Here is a 24,219-nt window from a genome sequence, read left to right as displayed (position 1 = left end):
GATGATATTACATTTATTGGGATCCTTTCTCCACTGAATCTGCCTTCACAATTTCCTCTGCTTTTAGACCATAAAACGGTACAAGAATAGTTTAAATCTAGAAATGGCAGCTCTGATCTTTCTTAGCAATCCTAGCAACCATGGATAACATTTTTTCTGCCCTTGTCTGCAAACTGCACTTACAAATGAAGTGCAGCAGACAAGCTTTACTCCACGTTAGCTGGAAATCAAAGTAAAAACTAAATTCAAGCTTAACAACAACAAAAAAGTGTGAAGAAATCATTAGGAACTCACTATGAACCTTAAAAGATCCTCAAGTCTATGGTTTATTATTTATCGTAATTGCATTTTATAAACTGTTTTAACAACAGGGAGAAGAATCACTTTTCAGTCTGAAAACAAATACTTCTGGTGCTCTAGAATGAGCAACGTGTACTCTAGAAAAACACATTTGTAACATCTGTGAGTTGCAGCAGAAGGAATTCTTTGGTTTACAGACAGATGTAAAATAATTAAAACCAACTTAAATCGTACGCAGGTGACGACAGGAGTCAGATAGATATACATGATAGCTTTAAGTACAACAGTATGGTCATAGTGATGTGGTCAAGGATGTGACTTACTTCCATCTGCCCCCTCCAAGCTCACACAGAGCTGTTTGATACCTGTCACTGCCAGTAACCACCTCAGCAGAGGAGATGCAGGGGAACAGAGTACCGCTGCTTCTTCTCTTCTGGTTCCTCCTGAGTCTTCAACATCCTGAAATTCTCCATAAGCGGAAAGGCACTACTGCTAGCAATCAGGCAGATAAACTAAGAGGTGAATTCTTGCATGATTCTGGACCTAATTTCAGTCTTAAACTCAAATTAAAAGACAGCTGTATGTTTAAATTCCTTACACGAAGATCGGATGTAACTATGAGGACAGACTTGCTGTTACACCTGCTGAATCTCACGCTACTTACTGAAAATGGCACTTGCCAACAAGCTGTGCATGTGAGCTTACCTCCAGCCAAGCAGTGGTCAGTTCTACACGTCTCCTCCTAAGGACCTGGCTCTAAAATCTGCTCTCTGACCAGCAGCGAGCTTCCTCACACTGGCATTGAGTCACGGGCCCTTCGCACAACAAGGCAACGGCTCTGGTTGGATCAGGACTTCTGGATGAACTGCTCCTTCGCATCGTGCCTGTTAAGCCTTTCGCAGGTCATAAAAAAAAGGTGGCCACCCTGGTCTCACAGCCACCCATTTTGCCAGAAGACCTAATCGTGACCCAGCCCTTTCAGAGCGGCTGCTGGGAAGGAAGCAGCGCTTACCAGGACAGGTAGGGCATGGGAATGGGCACACCTCCGCTGCCCCTCGGGCCCGCTGCAGCCAGCAGCAAGGACGCTTCAGGTCTGCCTGCCTCTCACACCTGCTGCTTGTTTGTTTTGATGTTACAGTTCAGCTTCCTACAAGCCCATGTGGCCTGTGCTTAGCTACACAGCAGGTCACAAACTGCTTCAAACTGTCCTTAAAAACCAATTCGTGTGGAAAATCTTAAAAATTCATTTTGTGACCTTAAATGTTTTTTTTTTTTTTTTTTTTTTTTTTTTTTTTTCCCCCCTTCCCCTGGGTTCTTCTGGGTTATTCACTCAAAGGGGCCCCAGGGAGTTTGCAGAATGACCAGAAATGGCCATCATGTATTGTTCCACCCCAAACCAGTTTGCCATCTGGGGCCCCACACTGGGACCCACCCCAAACGGACTGGCTGAGGAGACCCTGCCATGTGGTACGAGCACAATTCCTGCTGCAAAAGAAAACACTGATCCAGTTTGGAGCACAGCACGCATACAAACTACATGCATTAAAGAAAAGAGCCTGTAACAGCATGCTATGCGATAGGCAGAGATAAACACAGGCAGCAAGCCAGAATGGGTTGTCTGTTATTCTTGGATTAGCCTTGATCTTGTGGCCAGAAAAACCAAGAGGTAACTCCTATGGCTCGTTCCAGGAGCTAGGCTGGCAAATTAAAAAAAAACTAATAATAAAATAAAATACTGTGCTACCTGCAAGCAGATTTATCTGGGGTCACTGTGGCTCTTCACTATCCAGTGCTGCGACTCCTCCATAATTTTTTTTACCCATTATAGTTAATTCCCACAAGCACTAGTAGGATTGAGATAACAGGCCTGTTAGTTATGACTTCAATCTGATTTGCCAACATGCATATGTTAAAAACATATGCTGATTCTCAAGCCAAAACCAATCTGCCAGATTCAATCACAGAACTAATTTTCAGGGCCCAGTTGTAAAATCCTGAATGCAGAGCATTGCCATGCTTATGAAAACTGCCTGAAGCTCCCGAGTTGCAACTGTGTGAACAAAAAGCCAGGAAGAGAAATATTTTTGTGCAGTTCTGGAATACTCAAAACTGTTTAATTAATTACAACTGCAAAAGTTTGCTCTGCTAAACAAAGACAATCCTGACCAAAGCAAAGGGTTTTCACAGTAAATAGGGAAACGTTTCCATTTACCTTACAGCACAAGCCAAAACCTAATTAATATTTCAAAAGACAAATTTTCAAACACAAAATCACGTTATATAGAGGCTAAACATTTCAAGACTAAAAGATGACTCTTTTGTCTTCAGAACAATGGAAAGGTTGATGAAGTTTTTATTTTTTAGTTGCCTGACTGATGTTACACTTCCACGTCACACTACTGTGAGCACAGCCTTCGTGTAAATGAAGCTCACCTGATGCTGACGTCAGTGTTTTCCTAATGAAATGGCTTTTCACATTCCTGCAATCTGAGAAGTTCCAGAAACTAATTTGGCATGAGGAACACACGAGCCCTGATTTTGGAGCTCTCTTAGGTACGCACCAAAACCAGGTATCCACTCCACCCAGTAGTGTAATTATGTAACTCAGGTTCCACCCGCTGTACTACGATCACAGAGGGTCTCACTAAATAGCCACAATTTCAGAATCCATTTTCTTGAATAAAAGGCAATCAAGCCCACAGGGTGTAGCATTTGTGAATGAATAGGCAGTACTCATCTCAAAGTCAGTGCCAGGTAAGACGCATGAGATAGGTCATTAATGAAATATTATAAGGAGGAATACCATCATAGATGAAATAGATGCCATTGCGGCATTCTTTAATTATTATTTTGCAAGAGAACACCATTTCGTCTTACTGGAAAGCTGTTCAATGACCATATTGCACTTGTATCTTCAAAGGGCTTCAATTTTGTGCCTCAGGTCTTGTCTTAAAATACTGAAAAGAGCTTCTGCTATGCAGAAATGAAGAGTCCTGTGACACCCAAAGATGTGTGTTACCACTGGTGAATGAATGTGTTTCTATGTGTACTGGAAAGCATAATGAGTTATATATTTTTCATTTTGCCTTAGCTAATTATGTAAATGGCACTACATCAGTTTATAGATATGGTAAGTGTAATAATAGCAATGGAAGAGTCCTGAATTTAAAGAAAACAACTAATTTGATCAAGGTACAGTCATTCTATGCCAGACTTGTGGCATAAACACTTCCATTATGTGTTTAATATTGCGAAATCTCCTAGTTTCAAACTCTTCCTGCTTATATAACCATGATTTTATGGTCATATCAATGGATATCAATGAACCCAAGTGGCACTAAAAATGGAGGACATAACTGCTTAATTATGAGATTCTGATAGGTGAACATAACTGGTAGAGCTCAAAGTCTTTTGGTTTCCAAATATCCTAAATTTAAAGCATTAATGCTTTAAATTTCAACATGTGGAGTTGCAGTGTTTCTCAGCAGATGCCATAAATTCCAGCTATTAAGTTTGCTTTCAGCATGGTTACTTAGATATGCTTAGAACTGCAGCTGAGCAGTTGCTTGTTTTGACTGTTGTTGTGTATGAACTCTCAGTAAATGTCAAACACTAATTTCGTGTTTCAGTACCTCAACATATACCTGAGCGAGATTTTTCAGCAGAAAATAGTTTGCTCTAATCAAGAACAATGTAGACAGGATATATCTAAAGTTAAACTAAGAGGATTTTTCCACCTTGGGTATTGCTAGCCTTCTGCCATCTCTACTGGATCATTGTTCATTTCAATGAATACTGAATCACTGTTGAAATCAGCATACCTTTCTCTTAGAAAGAGGTCCACAGATCCAAGTCAGATGTTGTAGAGTTCCCACTGGAATGAATTTATGTGCTACACACCTGCCATAGTTGACAAAATATGAACTTTGTCAAACCTGTTCTCTAGTCTTTCAAACACTGTCAGCTCATAAAGTTAACTCACTTGACTGCTCTCTCAGTTTTTCCAGGAGGACAACGTTGTCCACGTATGCTTTGCAGAATCTAGCAGGTAACTTGCATCTATTCCTCAAAACACACACATTTCTTTACCAAAAATTGGGGGAATCTTCACAAATTACCATCTTGCGAACAAGAGAGATGTAAAGGCTCTTACCCTCAAATCTTGACACAGTCGTACGTGCAGCTGCCGGCACAAATAGTAGCACAAACAGGCAGCCAGAAGCATGCACTGTGGCATAAGCAATACTTCCTACAGAGCAAGTTGTCATACTACCAAAGCTTTGTAGCTCATGTACTCTGAACTACAGAGTTGCAGATTTTATGCTGAGTTTGCAGATGACTAAGTAGAGCAGTGCGGTACAGGCTTGGAGGTAGGTTAGAAAGCCCAACTGTCATCCAGCTCTCCATATCAAGGCTATCTTGTATCCCATCTCTCTCTCTGTAAAGGCACACTTCCACAGTCTTATATAAACAGATCAGATAAACATTCTAATGGAGGGTAGGAGAACCAAGTTTTCCTATACACAGCTAAAACTCGCTCCTGTAACAGGTTCACCCTGCTTCATTTTGACCACTGTGAAGGGCGCAGCGCTGCGGCTACTGCAGGAACAGAGGGACTCCGAGCTGATAGGGCATAACAAAACATCGTGTTCTTGTTTCTAATACCAAGTTACAAGCCTATTTTTTTTTCTCCTTTTGGCACTTTTAAAACTCTACTGTCAGAAAGCAGATCTAGAAACACAAACATCAAAGAATATGTTAAAAATAAAAAAGATAAACATACATCAACTCTAATGCCAAGTACAATGTGCACAATTATTTTTCTTCAACTTGTTGAAAAACAAATTATCATTCAAAATCTTTGTCTACTCTACACTTCATTACCTGTTGCTTGAATAAACCTTTCTGTCAACACCCAGTGCTCTGCATCCGAGGTACAAAGGAACAATAAAATGTATGTGAAAGATGGGAAACGGAAGTCTTTCTTCACAGACTTCTTTACCTTGAAGAAACAAAATTATTTGAGAAATAAACTAGTTTTCACTTGCCTTTCTTCATATCAGGTACTTCTGAGCCCTGACTATATGGATAAAGCTGTACTTAGCCAAAAATCTAACACATCACTATACCAGTGTGAACGAACCTTTCTACATGTAGTCAATTTAAGTTATCTTGGTCACTTACCTTTGAGCAAAGGTTAAGCCTACTGAGTGTCTCAACATTGAGACTTTAGTAGACAAAGAGGTTCCAAAGTCAGCTAATTAAACTATTGTAACTTCTCTTGTATAAAGAAGAATGCCCAGATGGAAAGTCATTTAAGGAACATATGTTTCTGTGATGTTCTAATGCATTAACTCTTCAGAGAGATCCGTCCTGAAGAATTTGGCAGTCACAACAGGGAACTTAGCACCGACTGCCTGGCACAGTGCAGTGCTGCACAGAGGTAACCCTTAATCACACAGTCTGGATGCTGGAAGCAATATAATTGCAACAAGATGCGTCCTGAGCAGGTTATGTGAGTCCTGTTATAATTTCATGCTAATGTGCCTATACCCCTCTCAGATAGCTTGCCTGTCTTCTAGTGTTGTCTCACAGACAATTCATCCTTTCCTACTAGCGATTCTAAAACACCTGTGTCAGAAGACCCCATATTTCTCTGGAAGTATGTGTTGCATTTCTGAAGGGAGCTGAAGAGGTGAGGAGTGGCTAAGTGAAATACTTACAGTAGAAGAGTTTTCCAGCAAGCCTGGGAATAAAAACATAGAGTTTCTGCCTCTCTTGCACGTTCTCTAGCCTTTATGATTTACTTTCTAATCCATACATTAAAGAACTTTAGGTGAAGATTTCAGTGGAACTGAAGGCCCCAGCACCTTGACTCCAGACAGAGAGTACCCCTTTTCAGCACATCACTCCAGATTTATGCTGATAAGCAGTGAGAGCAAAACATCGTTCAGCCTCTTTCCTTTCTGAGCAAACACGTTAGACCAGCATGCATTGTATCAGCACATGGTTGTTTAGCCCCAGAAGAATCCACAAACATGAGAGAATCCGCTCAGACATGTAACTCATTTAAATGGGATTTGTCTTGCAGAGCAGACAGGCTTTTAAAAACAGTTGGTTCAGCACTTACTGTTAAAACACTTGATGAAAACAGTACAGCTTAGCATCATAAGTGACCATCAGGTCATGACAGTACACGCACTTGCAGCTGTGGGACCAGGAAGAGCAAACTGCCAGGGTCTCCTTTAAGAAGGAAACAATGCAGAGACGTTCAATCTAGGATTACCCCGGGGAAAGCTTAGTTTCTAATCTCCACGTGGTCAAAGAGAAGAATGATTGTTGCTATTATCATAAATTATACCCAGAAACATTTACTCTTCAGGAGAACTTAGCTCTTAGGTCTGTGTTGCAAAGATGTCAGCCACAATAAGAGAGAAAACCCCTACAACCTGCCAACCATGGCTGCTGCATAGCCAAAGCTCAGAATTACGTCTTTATTTAGCATGGCCCTTGTTAAAGCACCAGCTAACTCCTTCCTCAGGAAACAGGCAAGTTCTGCACGTCAGTAATTTAGTCCAATAGGAAATAATATTAACTTCAATTGGAAACAGCAATCACTGAAAAAGAAGTAACTTGTTGGCTTTTTACCATCCTTCTTTGCAACGTGTTCAGAACCTTTCATCCAGAGTTACTGCTCTGTATTTCTGTGAGTTACAAAAGCACTGCAGCAGTATCACGACACTGTCTTTTAAGAGCTATGTCTAGTAAAAACGGAGACAGGCTGATATTAAATGACGGCAAACCAGCAAGGATCAAGTAGAGAAATTTAGACTCAGTCGTCTCCCACTTTAATGGGCAGCCACTGTCCCAAAGCTGGAAAAAGAAGCCAGGAGACCTCACGTTATTCATCTCTGTATTTCTAAAATGCCTTTTTAGTGAAACATGCCGTAACAGTTCTGTTCTAAGTTTCCTGCATTACTGCTCCCTCCTTTTTCGTGCTCATTTGCTGCTTAGTCTTCTGATCATGAAATAGCAAACAATAAACAATGCACAACACAGGGTGCCCACAGGCACTAAAGATTTCTGTTTGTGCCAGCCCTGAGAATACAAGCAGCGAAGTTGCCAGGCTCTTATTTTCTTGCACCTTCTTTTTTATCTGAACAGATGGAAACCGAAGCACAGAAGCCAAGAACTTAACATTGAAATCTTTACAGTAGTTACAGTAATTACTGTAGCTGTAGTTATAGTAATTGCAGGGTGGTAGCATACACACACACACACTATCATCTCTTTGTTACTACAGAAGAGAGCCAAAGATTGTCTACCTAGTTTTTAAACATTTTTACAAACGGGGGATATTTGCCAGAAATGGCTTAGGTCAAAGATGGTCTTTCCAGGGATTTTCTGCAAGCATTGAGATCTACTGTAAAACGCCTATGAAAGCAGGAAAAAGCACTTTTCAGAAGAATCTTTTGTAACTGCCAGGACAAAGACTGTCAAATGCCTTATTACTTCTCTAGGTAGGTGGTAAGGCTTGGCTACTGCCTGCCGTCTAACTGAATAGCCAGTTCTCAGAAACTATTTCTTGATACCTATCAATGACTGTGAAGTTAGCAGGCTGACACACACAAAACAACTTTAAGGGACAAATACTGCAACTGGAACCACAGAACAGCTGAGATGGACAGCACTTGTGGAGATTGTTTCACCCAAAACCCCTGATCAAGCCAAGATCCACTAAAGCAGGCTGCTCAGGGCCGTGTCCAGTTGGATTTTGATTACTTCCAAGGATGGAGACTACACAGCCAACGTGGGCAACCTGTTACAATGGTTTTATCATGGGAAAAAAAAAAAAAAAAAAGCTTTATCATGTTCAAATAGACCTTTCTGTACATATATTCCAGGTAGTGCCCTTGTTCTTTCACTGGGCACCAATGGGAACAGTCTGGCTTTGTCTTTGTTCCCCTCCTACCAGGTATTTATAGACACCGATAAGATCTCTCTGAGCCATCTCTTCCCCAGATGAAGCAACCCCAGCTGTCTCAGGCATGCTTCAAATGAGAGAAACTCCACTCCCTTCATTATCTTTGTGGCCCTTTGCTGGACTGACTCCAGTACATCCATCTCCCTCGTGTAGTGGGGAGCCCAGCACTGGACCCAGAACTCCAGGTGTGTCTCTCCAGTGCTGAGCAGAGGGGAAGGATCCCCTCTCCTCCTGCTGTCAATTTTCTCTCTAATGCAGCCCAGGATGTTGTTGACTGTCTTTGCAGCAAGGACCTCCTGTTCCTTTTCTGCAAAGCTGCTTTCCAGCTTGTCAGCCCCCAGCATGTACTGGGCTCATTCCTGCCCAGATACAGGACGTGGCATTTCCCTTTGCATAACTTAACCAAGATTCCTGTTGGACCAGTTCTCCAACTGCTGAGGTCCCTATGAACAGTCGCACAGCCATCAGCAGTATCAAGGCTTCTCCCAGTTTCATATCATCTGCAAGTCTGCTGAGGGTACGCCCTGTCTCGTCATCCAGGTCATTAATGAAGTTATTAAACAGTATTGATCCCACTATCGACCCCTGGGGTATGCCACTAGTGACTGACCTCCAGCTGGACTTCACAACGCTGATTACAAACCCAATGAGCCCAGCAGCTCAGCCAGCTCCCAAGTGTACCTCCCTGACCACTTGTCTAGCCCATACCTTATCAAATTTGTCGATAAGGATGTTTTGGGAGACGGTATTGAAAGTCTTACTAAGGTCAAGATACACATCGTCCAGTGCTCTCCCATCATTTAGCAAGGCAGGCATCTCATCATGAAAGGTTACCAGGTTGGTTAAACACGATTTCCCCTTCATAATCTGTACCAACTACTCCCACTCACTATCTCGAGTGATACACAATATCAGTATATTTTGAAATGGGTTCCATGTTTTTTTGCTCCTTCCCAGGGTCTGATATGAGGCTAACTGTAAATCACATAACAAAGCACAGTATAACTCTCACTGGTACTCCACCAAACCCAACTACACAGTCTCATGGGAGAAAAGGGGAATGACATGAAGATTCTTCCATTTTACTTTCCCTTTATTTGCCCATTATCGTTTAACACACATGTTTTTCCTCTACTGCTTTCTCCAACTTTTTCATTATTACAGATCAGCAAATAGATAGGCAGGATTTGCATTTCGGTGTAAAATGTTAGATTGGTGAAGGCAATGAACTCCAGGAAGAGCTCCCAGGGATGTCAGTTCTTTATGCAAGAAACAACTGCTTCTTACAAATCCCTCATCTCTGATAGTTCCACAGCACTCAGTAAGCACATCTCTTCTGATAAATCTTCCTTGTTTCTTACCTGAGGGAATCACTTAGCTTGAAAGAGACCTCTGGAGATCATCCAGTCCAACCCTGGATATTCACAGCCCTGACATTCATTCAGTTTACATACTAATACAGTATTTAAAAATCACTTGCAGCTGCACAAAACATATCAGATATTTTTAGTTACATTTTAATAAAGTAGGCACCTTGATAATTTACCGACAATCTTCAGATACGATCAGCAAATGTAGTTCATGCGACTCTCAGAGACTCTGTCAGTAATTCCTACTGGAGTGCTCCACATTTACCTCCTGCATCCCTATTGTGTCAGATGAGCTGCGGCCTTTTGGGATCAAAGGAACATAATTGCAAATTGTTGAAAAGAAGCTCAGAGATAGGGTGGATTAGTAATGACAAGAAATATGAACATTTGGCTGGCATGGAAGCAGCACCAGATGTTGCTGCAGTATCTATCTATACTTCCAGTTCTCTGGCCCAGTGTCCACCCATCCAGGCTTCAGAAGCACAGTGGCCCTTCCAGTTGGGGAATCAGGCGAGTGAATCTGTTTTAGATTGTACTGCCAGCTTATCTGCTTACAGGTGGTTTTTTCTAACTATCAAGTCACACATTTGCACCTGGTGATCTTTTAGGTGACCTGTCCCCATGTATGTTTGTATCTATGACATCTGAGACTTTGCAGATCCTTTCTGATAAATTGTCTATCTATTGGAAACCAATGCACGTTCAGCAGCAAGGTTTCAAGACAGCCTAAAAGCCTGACTTTTTGGCACACAGCTTCAGATACAACTATTAAAGGCAAGTATTTGTTTCACTGTAGATGCTCTTGTTTACCTATAATGCTTTTCCTCTGTGCCAAGGCTGGCATAGGGAAGCAGTCTCTTTACTCTTCGTGAAGTCTGCTGTGTACTGTTCAATTTGGTATAACAGTGAGATTCTTCTTGCGATTTTGCAGAGATTTTAAATAACCTCTGTTTGTACCACACCCCTACTCTGATACAGAAGATCAGAGGATACAGGCTACTTTGGAAACACCCTAGTAACACTACAAATTGCTTACAGCCAGTAACACGGCAGAAAGGCTAGTCTACCCAGGTGTGAGATACAGAGTTAAAAAAACAACAACAAAAAGCAGTGTTTGTTTATACAGGCAACATAAAAGACAGAAAAAGAATCTAATTCAGAGTAGACTGTATTGCCAGTTTCAGCAGTTACACTTGGATGAATCTGATCCTCAGGGTTAGCAATTAATTCCCTTCACTACTGGCAAGGTCATCTCACTTTCCAATTTTACAATCTTTGAACTATAAAGAAATGAACAATTAAAAAAAGGGAGAGAGAGAGGGAGAGAGAGACTTAAAAATATTCCAATGACAGACACAGGCAGGAATATTCCCTGAAAGCCAAATGTAAGTACTGTTACCTACTGACTTTTAACTAATATGACTTGTTTTTAATTCACTTCATGTGCCAGTGCTATGGTGCTCAGGGCATACATGTGTATGTATATGAGCATACATAACACATGGAGTAAGAAATATGACAAGTATTTATTTTAGATCCCTCTTCAGTCTCTCAGTTAGGACATCACGAGCTCATACGTAGCATGAGATGTGACTCTGTTCAAAGTCAGTAGTTTTTAAGCGTTTCTGTGTTTTGTTCTGGCTAGATGTTACTGCTGTAACGTGCTGTCACCATAAAAAGCAGAAAGGTGAAAGCTGTTCACCACAAGCACGATAAAGTTATGACTCCTAATAAACGATATAAAATCAATTCTCAAAATTGTGGAAGGCGTTAAAATATATTATGTAACTTTTTAGTATGGGCATAGCACATATTTTATCGTGCCTAAGGTCAGGAACAGCGCTGCCAACAAACAGTTAATTTTAGTCAACAGATGCATGTTGTTTGTAGCTTACTGGCCTCTGAAGCAAGGCCATTCACTCAATCTTGCTTGTGAATGAATATCTCAAAATCACAATCAAGACTGAAGTTAAATGGTCTATGACTCAAACAGGCAAAAGTACATGGTAACAGCCTCTCTCCTGAATGATAGCGAAGGAAGCTGGCCTTATCCGTTTATAGTCTTCTTATTCTTCTATTAAATTTACCAAACTAATCTTTCATCAACAGCAAATTTGCTCTTTTCCCCCCTCTTCAAAACAAAGAAAAACATATTTTTATGTCTACTCTAAACAAGCAATGCTATAATGGCACAATTCAATTTAAGAGTTACTTCTGTTTTAAGTAACTCTGTTACTTTCTGTTCTATTTTAATCAGTATATTTATATCTCAATAGCTCTGGGGGAAAAAGAAAAAATAAAAAAAAAGCAATGCGACTATGGCAGTGGGACTGGAATACGTTCACTGATGTGTCTTTCTAAAATCAACTTGTTGACTTCTGGGATTTAAACACTGTTAATCATGAGTGTATGACTATAGCATCATGCTCTCTCAAGACAAATGCTTGAATCAGGGTTTACTTTTAATTAATTCTTTATACCTAGACTTAACTGTAATCAATTCCAATCAGTCTGTATGTACACAATGAAAGTAAGCATGTCCACACACTATATAGTGATAACCTGGATATAGTGAGAGTCTGGATCACGAATTTCAAGATTCTGTCAAAATCCATCAGCTTTTCAGGCCTGAGGACAGAGAAGGGGAAAAAAAAAAAAAGAGAGAGAGAAAAAAAAGCAAATGCCCTGACTCAAAAAGCCTACTTCTGTGTGTCTCTAAACAAACAGAACAACAAACAAGTTGAACTACAGACAATAACCTTTACAAGACATACCCACACGGGGCTGCATCCCTATGTCAGAGCTAACAGCCTGCAGCCGTGACAGGCCCTGAGCTGAGGTCAGATTTGGACCCAGCGGTGTGCACTGTAGAGCAGGATGCTGCCCTTAGTCTTTATGGAGGATACCAGACTTCAAAACAAGCTAAAGGGACATTTATCAGAAAACTGGTTTTACAGGGGAATGGCAGTAAGTCTTTCATGTGTTTAGTGAGGCAGCTGTAGAGAGAGCAGAAAGATACTATGATCTCCCAGAGAAGAGAACCCAGCACTTATTTTCTTGCAGACCTTTGCAAAAACACAGCTCATTGAACCAAGTGTATCAAGTTCTCTTCCTGATGAATCATGGTAACAATAGAATATGGCTGTAAGAGACAAGAATTCAGACATAAATATATAAAATCTGAATTAGGAAAGGCTAGGCCACAGATAAATCTAAAAGACAGACAATGATGTAGCTATTGCACTTAATAAAATTCCATAAACCTGCAGTTTAAAAGAGTAGAGGGGGAAAAAAGCCTCATGACAGACCAGTGAGAGTCTGGAAACATCCATCTGGAGAAAAGATTTGTCCTGAAAAGCCTTAGCTGAAGCACTGAAAGCAGTGATGTGGAGAACACAGCTCAAGCAAACGCAGGTCTCAGCAGCAGGCTCTGCAGGTTATTCCTGATTTTCCTTCCTTCTCTGCCAGTTGGGTGCCCATGCAACACCAAGCAGGACTTTCTGGAGATAGTTCTCATTAGCAACTGGGTTGTTATTATTCTCTTTAATATGGATCGATACTGCTGTATAAATTGATCCGTGTGATTGAACCGCTCGTGTCTCAAGCCATTCCAGAATGAGCATGTAGTGTCCCAGGCATTTTCTGAGCAGAGGGAAAGAATGCAGCTAATCAAGAGGGAAAAAAATGAGGACTTTAATTATTTCTAACAAAGCACCTAGAGATCATCAAGAAAAAAAAAAAAAAGGTACTAAGTTAAGATCAAAGGAATGCTTTGTCAAAATAATAATAAAAAAAGAGATGAGAACATCTTCACCAGATACTCACTGGGGATTTAGGAAAAGCCATAGCACAGGATTTCTCTATTTGCGTCAAACACTGCAACGCTCTTGATAAGGAAACTAAGTGAGAAGACCCTTGAAAGCAGTGCTCTAGCAAAGCACAGGCACAAGCTACTTTGAGATTATTTTTTTCCCCAGTAAAACTGAGTGGCATTTCTCTGATGTATCTGAGAACAGACTGAATTTTGCAAAGTATGAAAAATAAAATAGGGCCATAAAGCCACTGCCCCACTCAATCCGGTTTGAACATGAGTATCTGAATCTGAAAGCATAATAGGCTCAGGTTACCATCAATTTAAAGGACAGGATCTTGAGACCGTACCAGGAACTATTAACATAGACCTAACCCTGGTTTCCATGCTAGCCAGAGTAAAGTTGGATTATATATCACAAGACAAATATCAAATGTTTTATTTAATGATGACTGAAACCAATAAGCCAAATATTGGATGAATATAGCATTTGAGCAAACAGTGCTCAGAAATGGCATGAAAGAGCTACAGTCTTCCTCCTGGCAGCTTCAGATGCATATGCTTTCCCAACAGATTATGTTTTAGAGCAGGTGTTGCCGGAAATACAGCACAAATAAAACACAAGTAGATAACTCATCTCCTTTCTGCCCTGCTAACATGACTCAGGAGAGTAGGCACGAGCCCATTTCTCCTGCTTGAGCCTATTGAAGGAGGGTTTGCATGCTTATTCATGGGTCCTGAATCACATGAGGTAGCAAGGTGTAATGGGAGCACTCTTGTTGAAGTAGGAAATTTTTAGGTCGCTTTTGAACCTTGTCAATAAAAACAGCCATCCAGCTAAAAGCAGAATGTGCAGCAGGCTTTCTGAAGGATTTCATGCAGAAAGGAAGCAATCCTTTGAGTGATGCCAGACTTGTTTACAATCGCTTCACAAACCAGAGTCCTCTCTAGAGAAGTAATAAAATCTGAGGCAAGTATTCTAGACCCCTCCACAGGGAAAAGAGAATGAAACTTTCCCTTTTCTCTTTTCTTATGAGGTGGCCCCCTGCGTGATTGCAGTTGGCTCCTTGCAGTGTCCACAGCTTTTCCAGCTGAAGAGCTGTGAATTTCCATCAAATTGGCAAGCCCTGAATTTTACTGTTGGCAGCTGACAAATTCTACATCAGCCCTGGAATTTCGCTAGTGTTTTACTGGATTTTCACCGACAGTCAGATGGGTACAGTCAGTGTGCTTCTGCTGATATAAATTGTTTAATACTCACTGATATTTGGAATAAAATGATGCACCAGCGAACTTAGACATGCAAAACTTGGCGTGTCTGCAAGTCAGATAGCTCAGAAAGCTCTGGTGTGACCGGATCCATGAGCACTGATGAACAAGCCTAGAATTACCTTTAGATCATTCTACATATCAACAATATCAGCAATAGGAAAACAATTTATTGATGTTTGAATAGGGTAGCTGGAACAGGAAGAAGACTAGCCTAGTCACCAAACACATATGGATAATAAGCGACACAACAGGAAGCAGGATCCCAGGATCCACCTTTTTTTTTTTTTTTTTTTTTTTTCTCTCTTTTCTTAGCTATTAGGGTCATACTAAGTTTCCTACAATAAATGCTGTGCCCACACGATAATCTGTGCTTTTTAGATCTTGCATTCAAAAATAGAGAGGATGAGGGCAATGACTGGCCTCTATTTCTAGCTTTAAGGCTGGTCTGCTGCCCTGTCAATTAATCTTGGGTAGACTAGTCCACCCAGCTGTAAAATGAGACTAGAATATTGACCTCAATTTGTGCTCTACAGAGAGAAGACAATCACTCCCTATGATAAGTATCACTGAGAGGGCAATCTTGCCTGGACACACCATTAAAAATCACACAAAAGCTTTATATTCCACTCAGGGAAAAAATGAAGGGAGAAAGAAACTTAGTTTACCTTTGGATGGCCCTTCTCAAGTCACAGTATCCCAAACAATGCCAGCAAACATGCTCTGCTGCTCTGGGACATGATCTCACACTGCAGAGTGCTCCCAAACTCAGCTAGCCTGACATAAGCAATGGGAAAAAAAACAGCAGAAACAGAGCGGAGAGAGGGAGTGCCACACGTCTGCTCACTCTCCATGGTCCAAAAGCACATTGTCTGATCTCTGACACAATATACACTATGATTCCTGAGAAACTAAAAAAATAATAATATATATATATTTTTTATTGCTCAGCAGAGAGACTTTCTGCAGCAACAAAGACAGATGTGCTCTCTCATGGCTTGGACAGGTTCTTAGCCTTCAGGCAGCCAGGCTACTGAGTAAAGCTGCTTGATCTCACCTTAGGGTCTAATTCATTTGCCAAAGTATTGCACAAGTGGCACTTTACTTGCAAAACACTTCCTCAGGTGGCTCACCTGACACCAAACGGCAGATAGCTTACTGCCCACGCAGCAAATGCAGTTTGGGGTTCCAGGTGGGTCACGGTTTGGTCATAGAGTCAGCAGCTACACATTCATTGTGGAAACGTTTCAAATGTTTTGCTAAAGATAGCTGGTTGCTTCCTGTCTAGTTCTGCCTCAGCTCATTCTTCCACTTCGGTGTCTTTGCCTGGAGGTAAGTGTCAGAACCAGACGAAACCAACAAAATTCCCAGAGTTTCAGTCTACTGATATCCCAAATCATTCATCCACTGGAGGCCAAACCAGAAAGGTTCTCTATCTGCAAAGCTCTAGGGAGATGGCTACATCCACGCCATTCCTGCAGGACTCTACAGATCACTATCCACAATTCGTTAGTTGCCAAGGTATTTAGTGAGGATAAGGTACATAACCTCTATGAGTTTAAACTGGCTCTGTGCATTGGGGTGCTTTGCATACCTAACTGCAATACGTACGTTTTCATGCTTTGTATAGTTTGCTGCAGGATATGTTCAGAAGCTTGGCTAGGTTTTTAAAAACCCTTTATGGCAGCCCAGGCATGACAGCCTCCATTAAGCATGGCTTCAGAATTTGAACTCTACACTTCCCTTCACATTGCAGGGAAGCACAGTAAAGGCCTTCCAGCCCCACAGACTCATGATTTTCATAGCACTTTGCATCACAGCGTGACACACACAAAGCTCACATACAACAGTCAAGCAGGGTGGACAGTGGGCTGTCTGGTCCATCGCTGCACTGCACAACTGCAGTTCCTACTACACGGCTTTGAATCTGTATGGCTCACAGATGTAACCAAGATCAAGACAGGGTTTTACCAAGCCTGCAGCTCAAACAGCTGTCCCTCTCTTTGCTAAACTTCAGACTGGTATTCAACGATGGTAGATTTATACAGCAGGCTATGAACCAAATCACAAGCAAATGCAGAATAGGTCAGCATTACTGTCCTTGTTTGTGACCGAGATGTTTTTCAGCAGAAAACAAACTAGGATTGCAGCGTACATCACAAGTATATTCCAGAGAGGGAGCATAAACACACAAAAGAGTTTGCAGAGTCTGCAGCTGATTTAGCACGGCTCAGTAAAGAGTAAAAACTGGGCTGCACAGCTTTGCCAATGCACATTAGGTGGATCAGTACTCTCATCTATTTAGCCATGAGTCTGGCATCTCACATGCAGCCTCAACCATCTTTCCTCTTTAGCTAGGAAACTGTAAACTGTCTCCTGCATAAAGTGCTGCCAGCAGTATTTATCCCACTGGCTGTACTAAATAATGTGCACAGAGGTCAATACATTAAGACACATACGCATTTGGGGCAAACGAAAGGTAAGATTACATGTTCTTCCCTAGCATATTGGGCAGTATTAAGTTCATTTCCAGGTTTCATAAACTTTACAAAGCCAATTATTTAACCTGATAGTCCTCAAATTCTGTTTTTTCTTCCCTAATGCCAGTTTTTGCTCCATTTTAATATATCCTCTTTCATTTCCTTTACAGCTAAATACTGGTCAGAAAAAAATGGCAGAAATTTCCCTTACACCAGCTGTTATAGGATCTAGTGCAGATTTTAAAACAGAATAGAGTTGCAGCCTGCATTCCAAACAAACTCCGGTAAACCATGTGAAAAGCATTGTTTGGGAGCAGTTGGAGAGATGACTGCGCTCCTGTTAACTCGTTTATTACCCTCTGTGTACAAAACAAGTAGCTGCAGTAACATCATCATACTGCAAATATTGAAAAGAGCACAACACAAAATAGAAAGTTTAATCTACGTTTCTGACACAAGCTGCTTATCAGCTTCAGCTGCACAGCTGTGGAAACTAATGGTACAACTTTACAGAATTTGGCACCATGAAAACTAATTTTTTGCACAGCCTGCAAACATTAAATGCAAAATAAATCGTCTTACACTAGGGAGGGCATTTGATTAAGATTAGCTACCATACTGCTGTTTCTATTGGGGGAGGATCAGACATAAGCAGAAGTAAAACCTTTTTTTTACTCCGCAAAACAGTTTTGCTCCCAGACCGAGACCTCAAAGTCACTCTAGTACAAACTACGATCAAGTACAGAAAGCCAGTTAAGCAACCAAGAGAAAATGAAAAGCAACCAGTGGAGGTAGCTACACAGACCAGCCACATGTAAAATATTTTGGCAGAACAGAAAACTTAGGGGTGACAGCTTTATACTTCTCTCCTTATTTGAGGTTTTCCTTAAAGTAACTTACTGAGCCTGCAGTTATAAAGGCTGCCTTTTGTCCAGCCTGTTTTTCTGCACTTCAGCCTGAAAATTCAGAGCCTTATAAGAAGACAGTTCAGTCGACTGCTTTTCTCAGGAAGTATTCTCAGTCCTGACTTGCCAGGCTCTGGCCACAAAGCCGTCAGCCACAGCTTTGGTGGTGGTGAACACCTGGCGGCAGGCTTGGTGCAGGCCAGTGTAGGGCTGCATGAGATCTGGGGCTGACTTGCAGCATCAGAAACAAAGAGGGCCAGGATACAGCCATCTGCCTGATGTCCAGCAGGCTAAAAGAAATCTGAAGGTAAACTAGCATAAGTACTGGCTAGTGTTAATCAGAAACCAAAATTTTCGGTTCAGGTAAGATTTCTGAAATAAATACATAGTTCAATATGCATTTCAAACTGGGTAAACCTAAGTCCTGAGAGGCCTGGGTCTCTCTGCAGGATGCAACTGCAAGGCAGCCAGTTATCGGTCTGCTTTTGAGCCGAGGAGCACAAGGAGCAGGATCTCCCTGACCTGTCAAAGAACTCAACTTGTGGCCAGGGCTCTGAGGGCTCCTAGGCTCTCCGCTGCCACCCGCCTGTCAGGCAGGCTGCCAAGTTGCTGGGCAGGAAGGAAATCAGGGAGGTTTCTAACAGAAAAAACATCCCACTGGAAAATTTCTGACCCACTCTAATAATGAGCCTACTTTCAGAGTCAGGTATGATGCTGGAAAAAGGCAGGGCAACCCACTGCATTTTCTGTTCAGTTATTGGCTTCCTATATGAACTTCTTTGTGTACCATACACACAGCATCAACTGAAGTAATCATTATGATGGTTGGTCATAAATCCCTTCAAAACTCTGCACAGCAAATGACATTCCTGTTCCTGAGAACGATGACAATTGTTAATTGGTGCTATTCAGAAGGTAAGATTTTCTTTGGTAAGGTCTTTACTGCTTTAGGCAACCACATGTACTTTTGGCAGTGTCTCCAGACAAGCCTCGTTGGCAGCGTACAGTATATGCCTCGCTCGGAAAGATTGCATGAAAAAACAGCTCACTTTCCAGTTCCAATTCCAAGGCTTCGTAAACTTGGCAAGGCTGACAGCATAATCTGGCCTGACTGCAGGAATAACTGATGCCTGATAGGTAGCATCCTGCAAAACTGCCAGCGCTGCTCATACAAACACTGCACCTCTACAAAAGGAGACCTTAGCCTAACTCCCTGACCACTGAGCTCACCAGCCCACGTACCGTTCATTGTTCAGGGTCATTCTTGGAGGATCAAGGTTGGGGTTCTCCATGGACTCCATCTGAGGACAGCGCAGGAAGTAGTAGAGGGTATGGAGAGCATCAGGAGACCAGGAGATGGGTTGCTGCTGCCGCGTTTGCCGAATGGGGCTCATGCCTGGGCGGATGGTGTTCAAGCACTGCATGTGGTGCATTGCTCGTGAGACCAAATCACCTGCACAAGGAGAAAGAATGCAAAAGTGTCTCTTTACTATTCATCCATGGCCCTCTTAAGTACACTCTACCAGCTAAATGAAATCTCTCACAGCTAAGAGAAATGCCTTTTGTGTACCAATACACTTTTTCTTTAACTAAGCCAAAACCTGCCCTCAAGCTGCCACTTTTTGCAGTTTGTTGTAAGGGAAATTTTGTTGCCAATTTCAAGTGGCAAGTTATCACTTAGAGATTTAAACTCCTCTCAGTCACCATACATTCAGAACAAGAGCTTTACAGTGATTTTTCCATCCTGTTTTAATGATGTTTTTCTTCTATTTCAAACCAGGTATTAATGTTTCTTACCTGCCTACAAAACTGATGATACCATCATGGTATCAGAATGATTTTACAATCAATTGCCTGAGCTGGGAGCATAGCTTACACAAGGCAAAGCCAGAACCACAAATATAAATATTTTGTTCTCATCTCCAGCATCAGTATTTTAGGTTATGAGATTACTCCCAATTCTTTCAACTGGGTTCTGAGGTTCAGGTGCCTGTGACTAATTAATGATACATTCAGTATAGAAACCCCTTCTCTGAGGGGTCTGATTTTCTCCTTCTCACTCTACCTGCAGGTTTCTCCAGAATAACAAGACCTGACTCTCTTATTAAAAAGCCAATCTTTATCATGCTGGCTGTCACAAGCTGCTCCAGGAATTTGCCCCTGAGCCTTGTAATAAGTGCAATCCAGGAGCTTTCGGAGCTGCTCAGTCCTCTTGGTCTTTGAATTTGAGCCAAACTGCCTCTGTTTCAGAGTACTGGTGGACTTGACAAGGCCTTGAAAAAGGCAACCTGTGTTACACTGTTTCTATGAGTAAAGAACTTTAAGGCTGCAGATTCATAAAAAGTTCACAGAGCAATGACCCCAAGACAGCAGCTATGCAGGGAGTCTTTAGTCACATAAAGCTGACATTTGTGTAATATGCTTGCTTTGGGCACACCCTGTTTACTCTCCTTTTATTGTGGTGCATTACAAACTCCATAAGCTTTGCAATAAAGGCTCCAGACATTACATCTTTGAGTAGTGTGACTACCATACCACCGGTCTGAATGATTACTATACATAGCTAGGGTCTATTTTTTCCTTGGGAGCATCTTCTGTTGCTTTATGCTTTACAGTCCCCTAAAACTCTCACAGGAAATGTCTGTCCATTGTGTCCCACAGCTACAATACTGGGAAAGGATGGAACTGAAATAGCCACCCCATCTCAAAGCTGGATCCTGAGAAAGCACCTTGAACTTACCCATGACGATATGAATTATTCGCACCTCCCTCTGAGATTCTTAGGAAGCTTTTTGTTCTTTTATATCACAGCAAGACTCTAAATTTGCCAAACAACTTCCAGCTGAAACCCTGAGGTCCTAGTGTTGCACAGGCGAGGGAGAAACCCCCACAAAGCTCCCGTATGTCTACACAACATTATTAGTGGTTCAGATCAATGAAGTACTAAAAATCTCTGTTTCCAGTGTAAAGTTGTGCCACTTGTTTGGTGCATAGTATGTTCAAGGACCCACTTCAGAATGCAAAAACCTTCCAACACCTCCGCCTTTCCACTTCAGTAGCTCCTGACTCTCTACAATCTAAAAGTTTTACAAGAATGTTGTGAATCCTCTAGCGTTGGTACTAAACACAGAAGCCTGCACAATTATAGAAGAAATGCATCTGGAATTTAAATTTTCAGCACAGAATAACGTTCCTTCTCCTTTGCACACTCACTCTCTTTATTTTTTTGGCAACAAGCAGCAACATTAAAAAAAAATAAAAAATCAGTAGGCAACTGTATCAGGAGATCTATTCACTAGATGTAATGACCAAGTTGGCCAAAGCAGGCTGGGGGAAGAGAGAGAGGAAGCTGTATTCAATCATAGGCCCATGCTACAAATGTTCTCTTGTGTTCCAGGATAAATAGAGGTGTGTTAAAGGAATTTGAAAACCTCAAATTAAGGCAGGTTGCAAAATAAATGGCGAAACCCACAAACTCCTTGCTGGCCCCCGACATTCATTAGCATTCACGTGGTAGAGACTAAGAAAGTGATGCCAGCAGAAACGTTGCAAGGGAAAAGTAGACTGGGAAAACACAAATCATTTTTGTTTACTTTAAAGGGGCTTTGTGAGTAGTCTAGGAATGGAACATTTCATTTGGTTACCATTAAAAAAAGTTCTGAACAAGTTTTTGTTACTGAAGTGCTCTCAGATTTTTTTTTTCCCCTCCACTTTTTGTTTTTAAGTAACCAAAAAGCTTTTCCTTGAGTATCCTGTACCCTTGACATTTCCACTGTGTAAACTCTAAAAAAGGAACCCTCTCAGCCATCTGAGGGAGGTGCCACTGCTGTGTTCCACAGAAGTCCAAGAAAGCCTCCAGAAGTATCTAGGCAAAAGCATCCATCTTCTATTGGCACTAGTACCACTAACTACCAAAAGGCTAGAAAAAACGCATCTTATATACATTAATTAAGTATAAAGTAGTCTAATGAACCAACTTCATTTTCATAAACGGCACCATGAGACAATTAAATCTTACACAACACTGGCCACATACTCCTCACACTGTCAACAATGGCAACGCTCCCACTGACCTCAATAGCAGAGGGACCGGCTCTCCTGCTTCACTGAAAGAAACCCACATTCAATTACAACTGAAACTTACTCAGTTCAGAGATGCTTCCAACGCAAGTTGCCAACAGAGACTGCTCTAGAGTTCGGAGCTCCAGCTGGGCGTAAGCATCAGCCCGTCCATCGCTGCACACAGAGCCGTCATTGTAGGGGCTGAAGTAGGCGGGCAGAGACAGCACACCTAGGGAAGAGAGAAAGGAAAGGAACAGACCTGTTACAAGAGAAGTTACAGGAGCGGAAAAGCGAGTCTCCGTACTGATAGTAGCGATATGGAGCTGAAACACGTTTGTGCCTTAGTCAAGGGACTCGAGGTTTTTTGAACAGTTCAAACAAAATCAAGTAGTGCTGTAAATACCATTGGAATGAATAGAACACGGCAACTGGGCTCCAGGTAGCACAGATGGGTGTTTCCACAGCCCGTAAAAACTAGAAACAAATTGCAGTTGAGATAAAGCTACATGAAAAGCGTTAGTGAAGTCTCTAACATTGTTTATACAACAACTCAGCTGTGCACACACAGGTTGCCTTTGAACAGCTGTATGTAGATTGCTAGATATAAGGGCCTGATTTTCAGAGGTGTGGAAGATAACCTCAAGTCCATCTAGGGTAAATGGTAGCTGCAATCTTTGCAGCTCTGAAAATAAAGCCAGGGGCTATGCCAGTTCTTTGAACCTGCATGCAGTTTCAAATGTGCAGACTGTGGTTTCTACATGCGTGAACCTTTGGCTTTGCCAAACTACGCCTACAAGTTTTAAGGTTGACTGTATTTTCATCTCTGTAAATGACCCCTTTATCAGAGATAGATTGGAAGGATAGTAACATTGCACACATGCAGTCACTGTACACGCACCCCTTCCATTCTGAAGGATTTTATCTTGCATACGTGAGCACTAATGCACAGTAACCAAACACAACTAAGGATTTGCAAACAGTTTTCTGTCATTATTGTGACCTCGTCATGCTTTGTGCCTGTCCTTACAGCTCATTTGCACTGGTGACAAATTAGAGGCTTTTTGGGTGAACAGGCTGGGAATGGTAGTGACAACTGGGGAGAGTACAAAAAACCCCTGAGATACAGCTTCATGTTGATGTGCAAGCTGTCCCTAAAAGAGGCAGCCATTTACTTCTCCCCAGTCCCACTTTTCACCCCATAACTTTGCTTGAGCGCAGCAAATCTGCAGCCCCATTGCAAGTCAGTGCCACGCAGATCCCCCAAATACAATTTTGCCTCCTCTGCTTTCCTCCCAGAAACTCATTAGTTGATCAGCTTTTCTTCCAATTAGTGAGCTGAATGGTTTTGCCCTGTGGCCACAGGACTGCTCGGAGTGGCACAGAGGGGAGAGGGGCTGTGACCTCTATGGCTGCTGGGAGGCAGGGGGCAGGGATATGTGACCAGGGCGCAGGTGGGAGAGGGGACCTGCTTCCTCTGCTGGCACCCTGCGGGGAGTCCCGATGAGCCACAGCATGACACCACATCCACAGTGCAGGTGGACTCTGAAAAGCTTTTTGGAGTCCACTCACCCAGAGTTCCTGTATCCTGGTGTTCAGCTGCTGCCACATCATTAATTACAATTTATCCCACAATTGCAGCAACATATCCTCGAACTAAATTTTCTGTGATGTTAGACAAGGATGCTTACGGCCCCTTCTGCCTGTGCTCTTACCCTGCTGCATCCTGTATTTTGGATTTTTCCACTTTGATCCGCGCAAAGCCATACCAACAGCTTTCAGGTTCGACCTGCATTTCCTTCCCACCCTCACCTCATGACCCCGGCTCAGTGTTGGATGCGGAGATACTCTGCTCAAATTGCAGCGACCTCCTGTCACGTAGGTGCTCTGCAGTTTTGTCAAACAAAACCCTTGCCAGTTGAACTGCAGCGTATTGGGCAAGACCTTTGTTTCTTTGTCTTGATGTTTTCTTTGAAATTATATGCTGAATTGATCTCTCCTACCCTTTTCACATCCTCCTTGCATCCTGCTCAGTGGCAAA

General features: G+C 42.0%; 1 protein-coding gene across 1 annotated transcript in view; it reads right to left on the bottom strand.

Annotated features, from left to right (window-relative positions):
- ABTB2 (ankyrin repeat and BTB domain containing 2) overlaps positions 1-24,219 on the bottom strand; it is a gene marked incomplete at its 5' end in the record, with an annotated part of 139,345 nt that overhangs the window by 29,236 nt on the left and 85,890 nt on the right. The window contains 2 exons of the mRNA XM_084288542.1: positions 19,362-19,572; positions 22,264-22,410. Of these exons, the coding sequence (XP_084144668.1) occupies positions 19,362-19,572; positions 22,264-22,410 (358 nt within the window). The remainder of the gene's footprint in view (positions 1-19,361; positions 19,573-22,263; positions 22,411-24,219) is intronic.

This window comes from Netta rufina (genome assembly GCF_964035555.1).
Source record: "Netta rufina genome assembly, chromosome: 5".
Taxonomy (NCBI): Eukaryota; Metazoa; Chordata; class Aves; order Anseriformes; family Anatidae; genus Netta; species Netta rufina.
The sequence above is the reverse complement of the archived record's forward strand: the minus strand, read 5'-3'. Positions and strand labels throughout refer to the sequence as shown.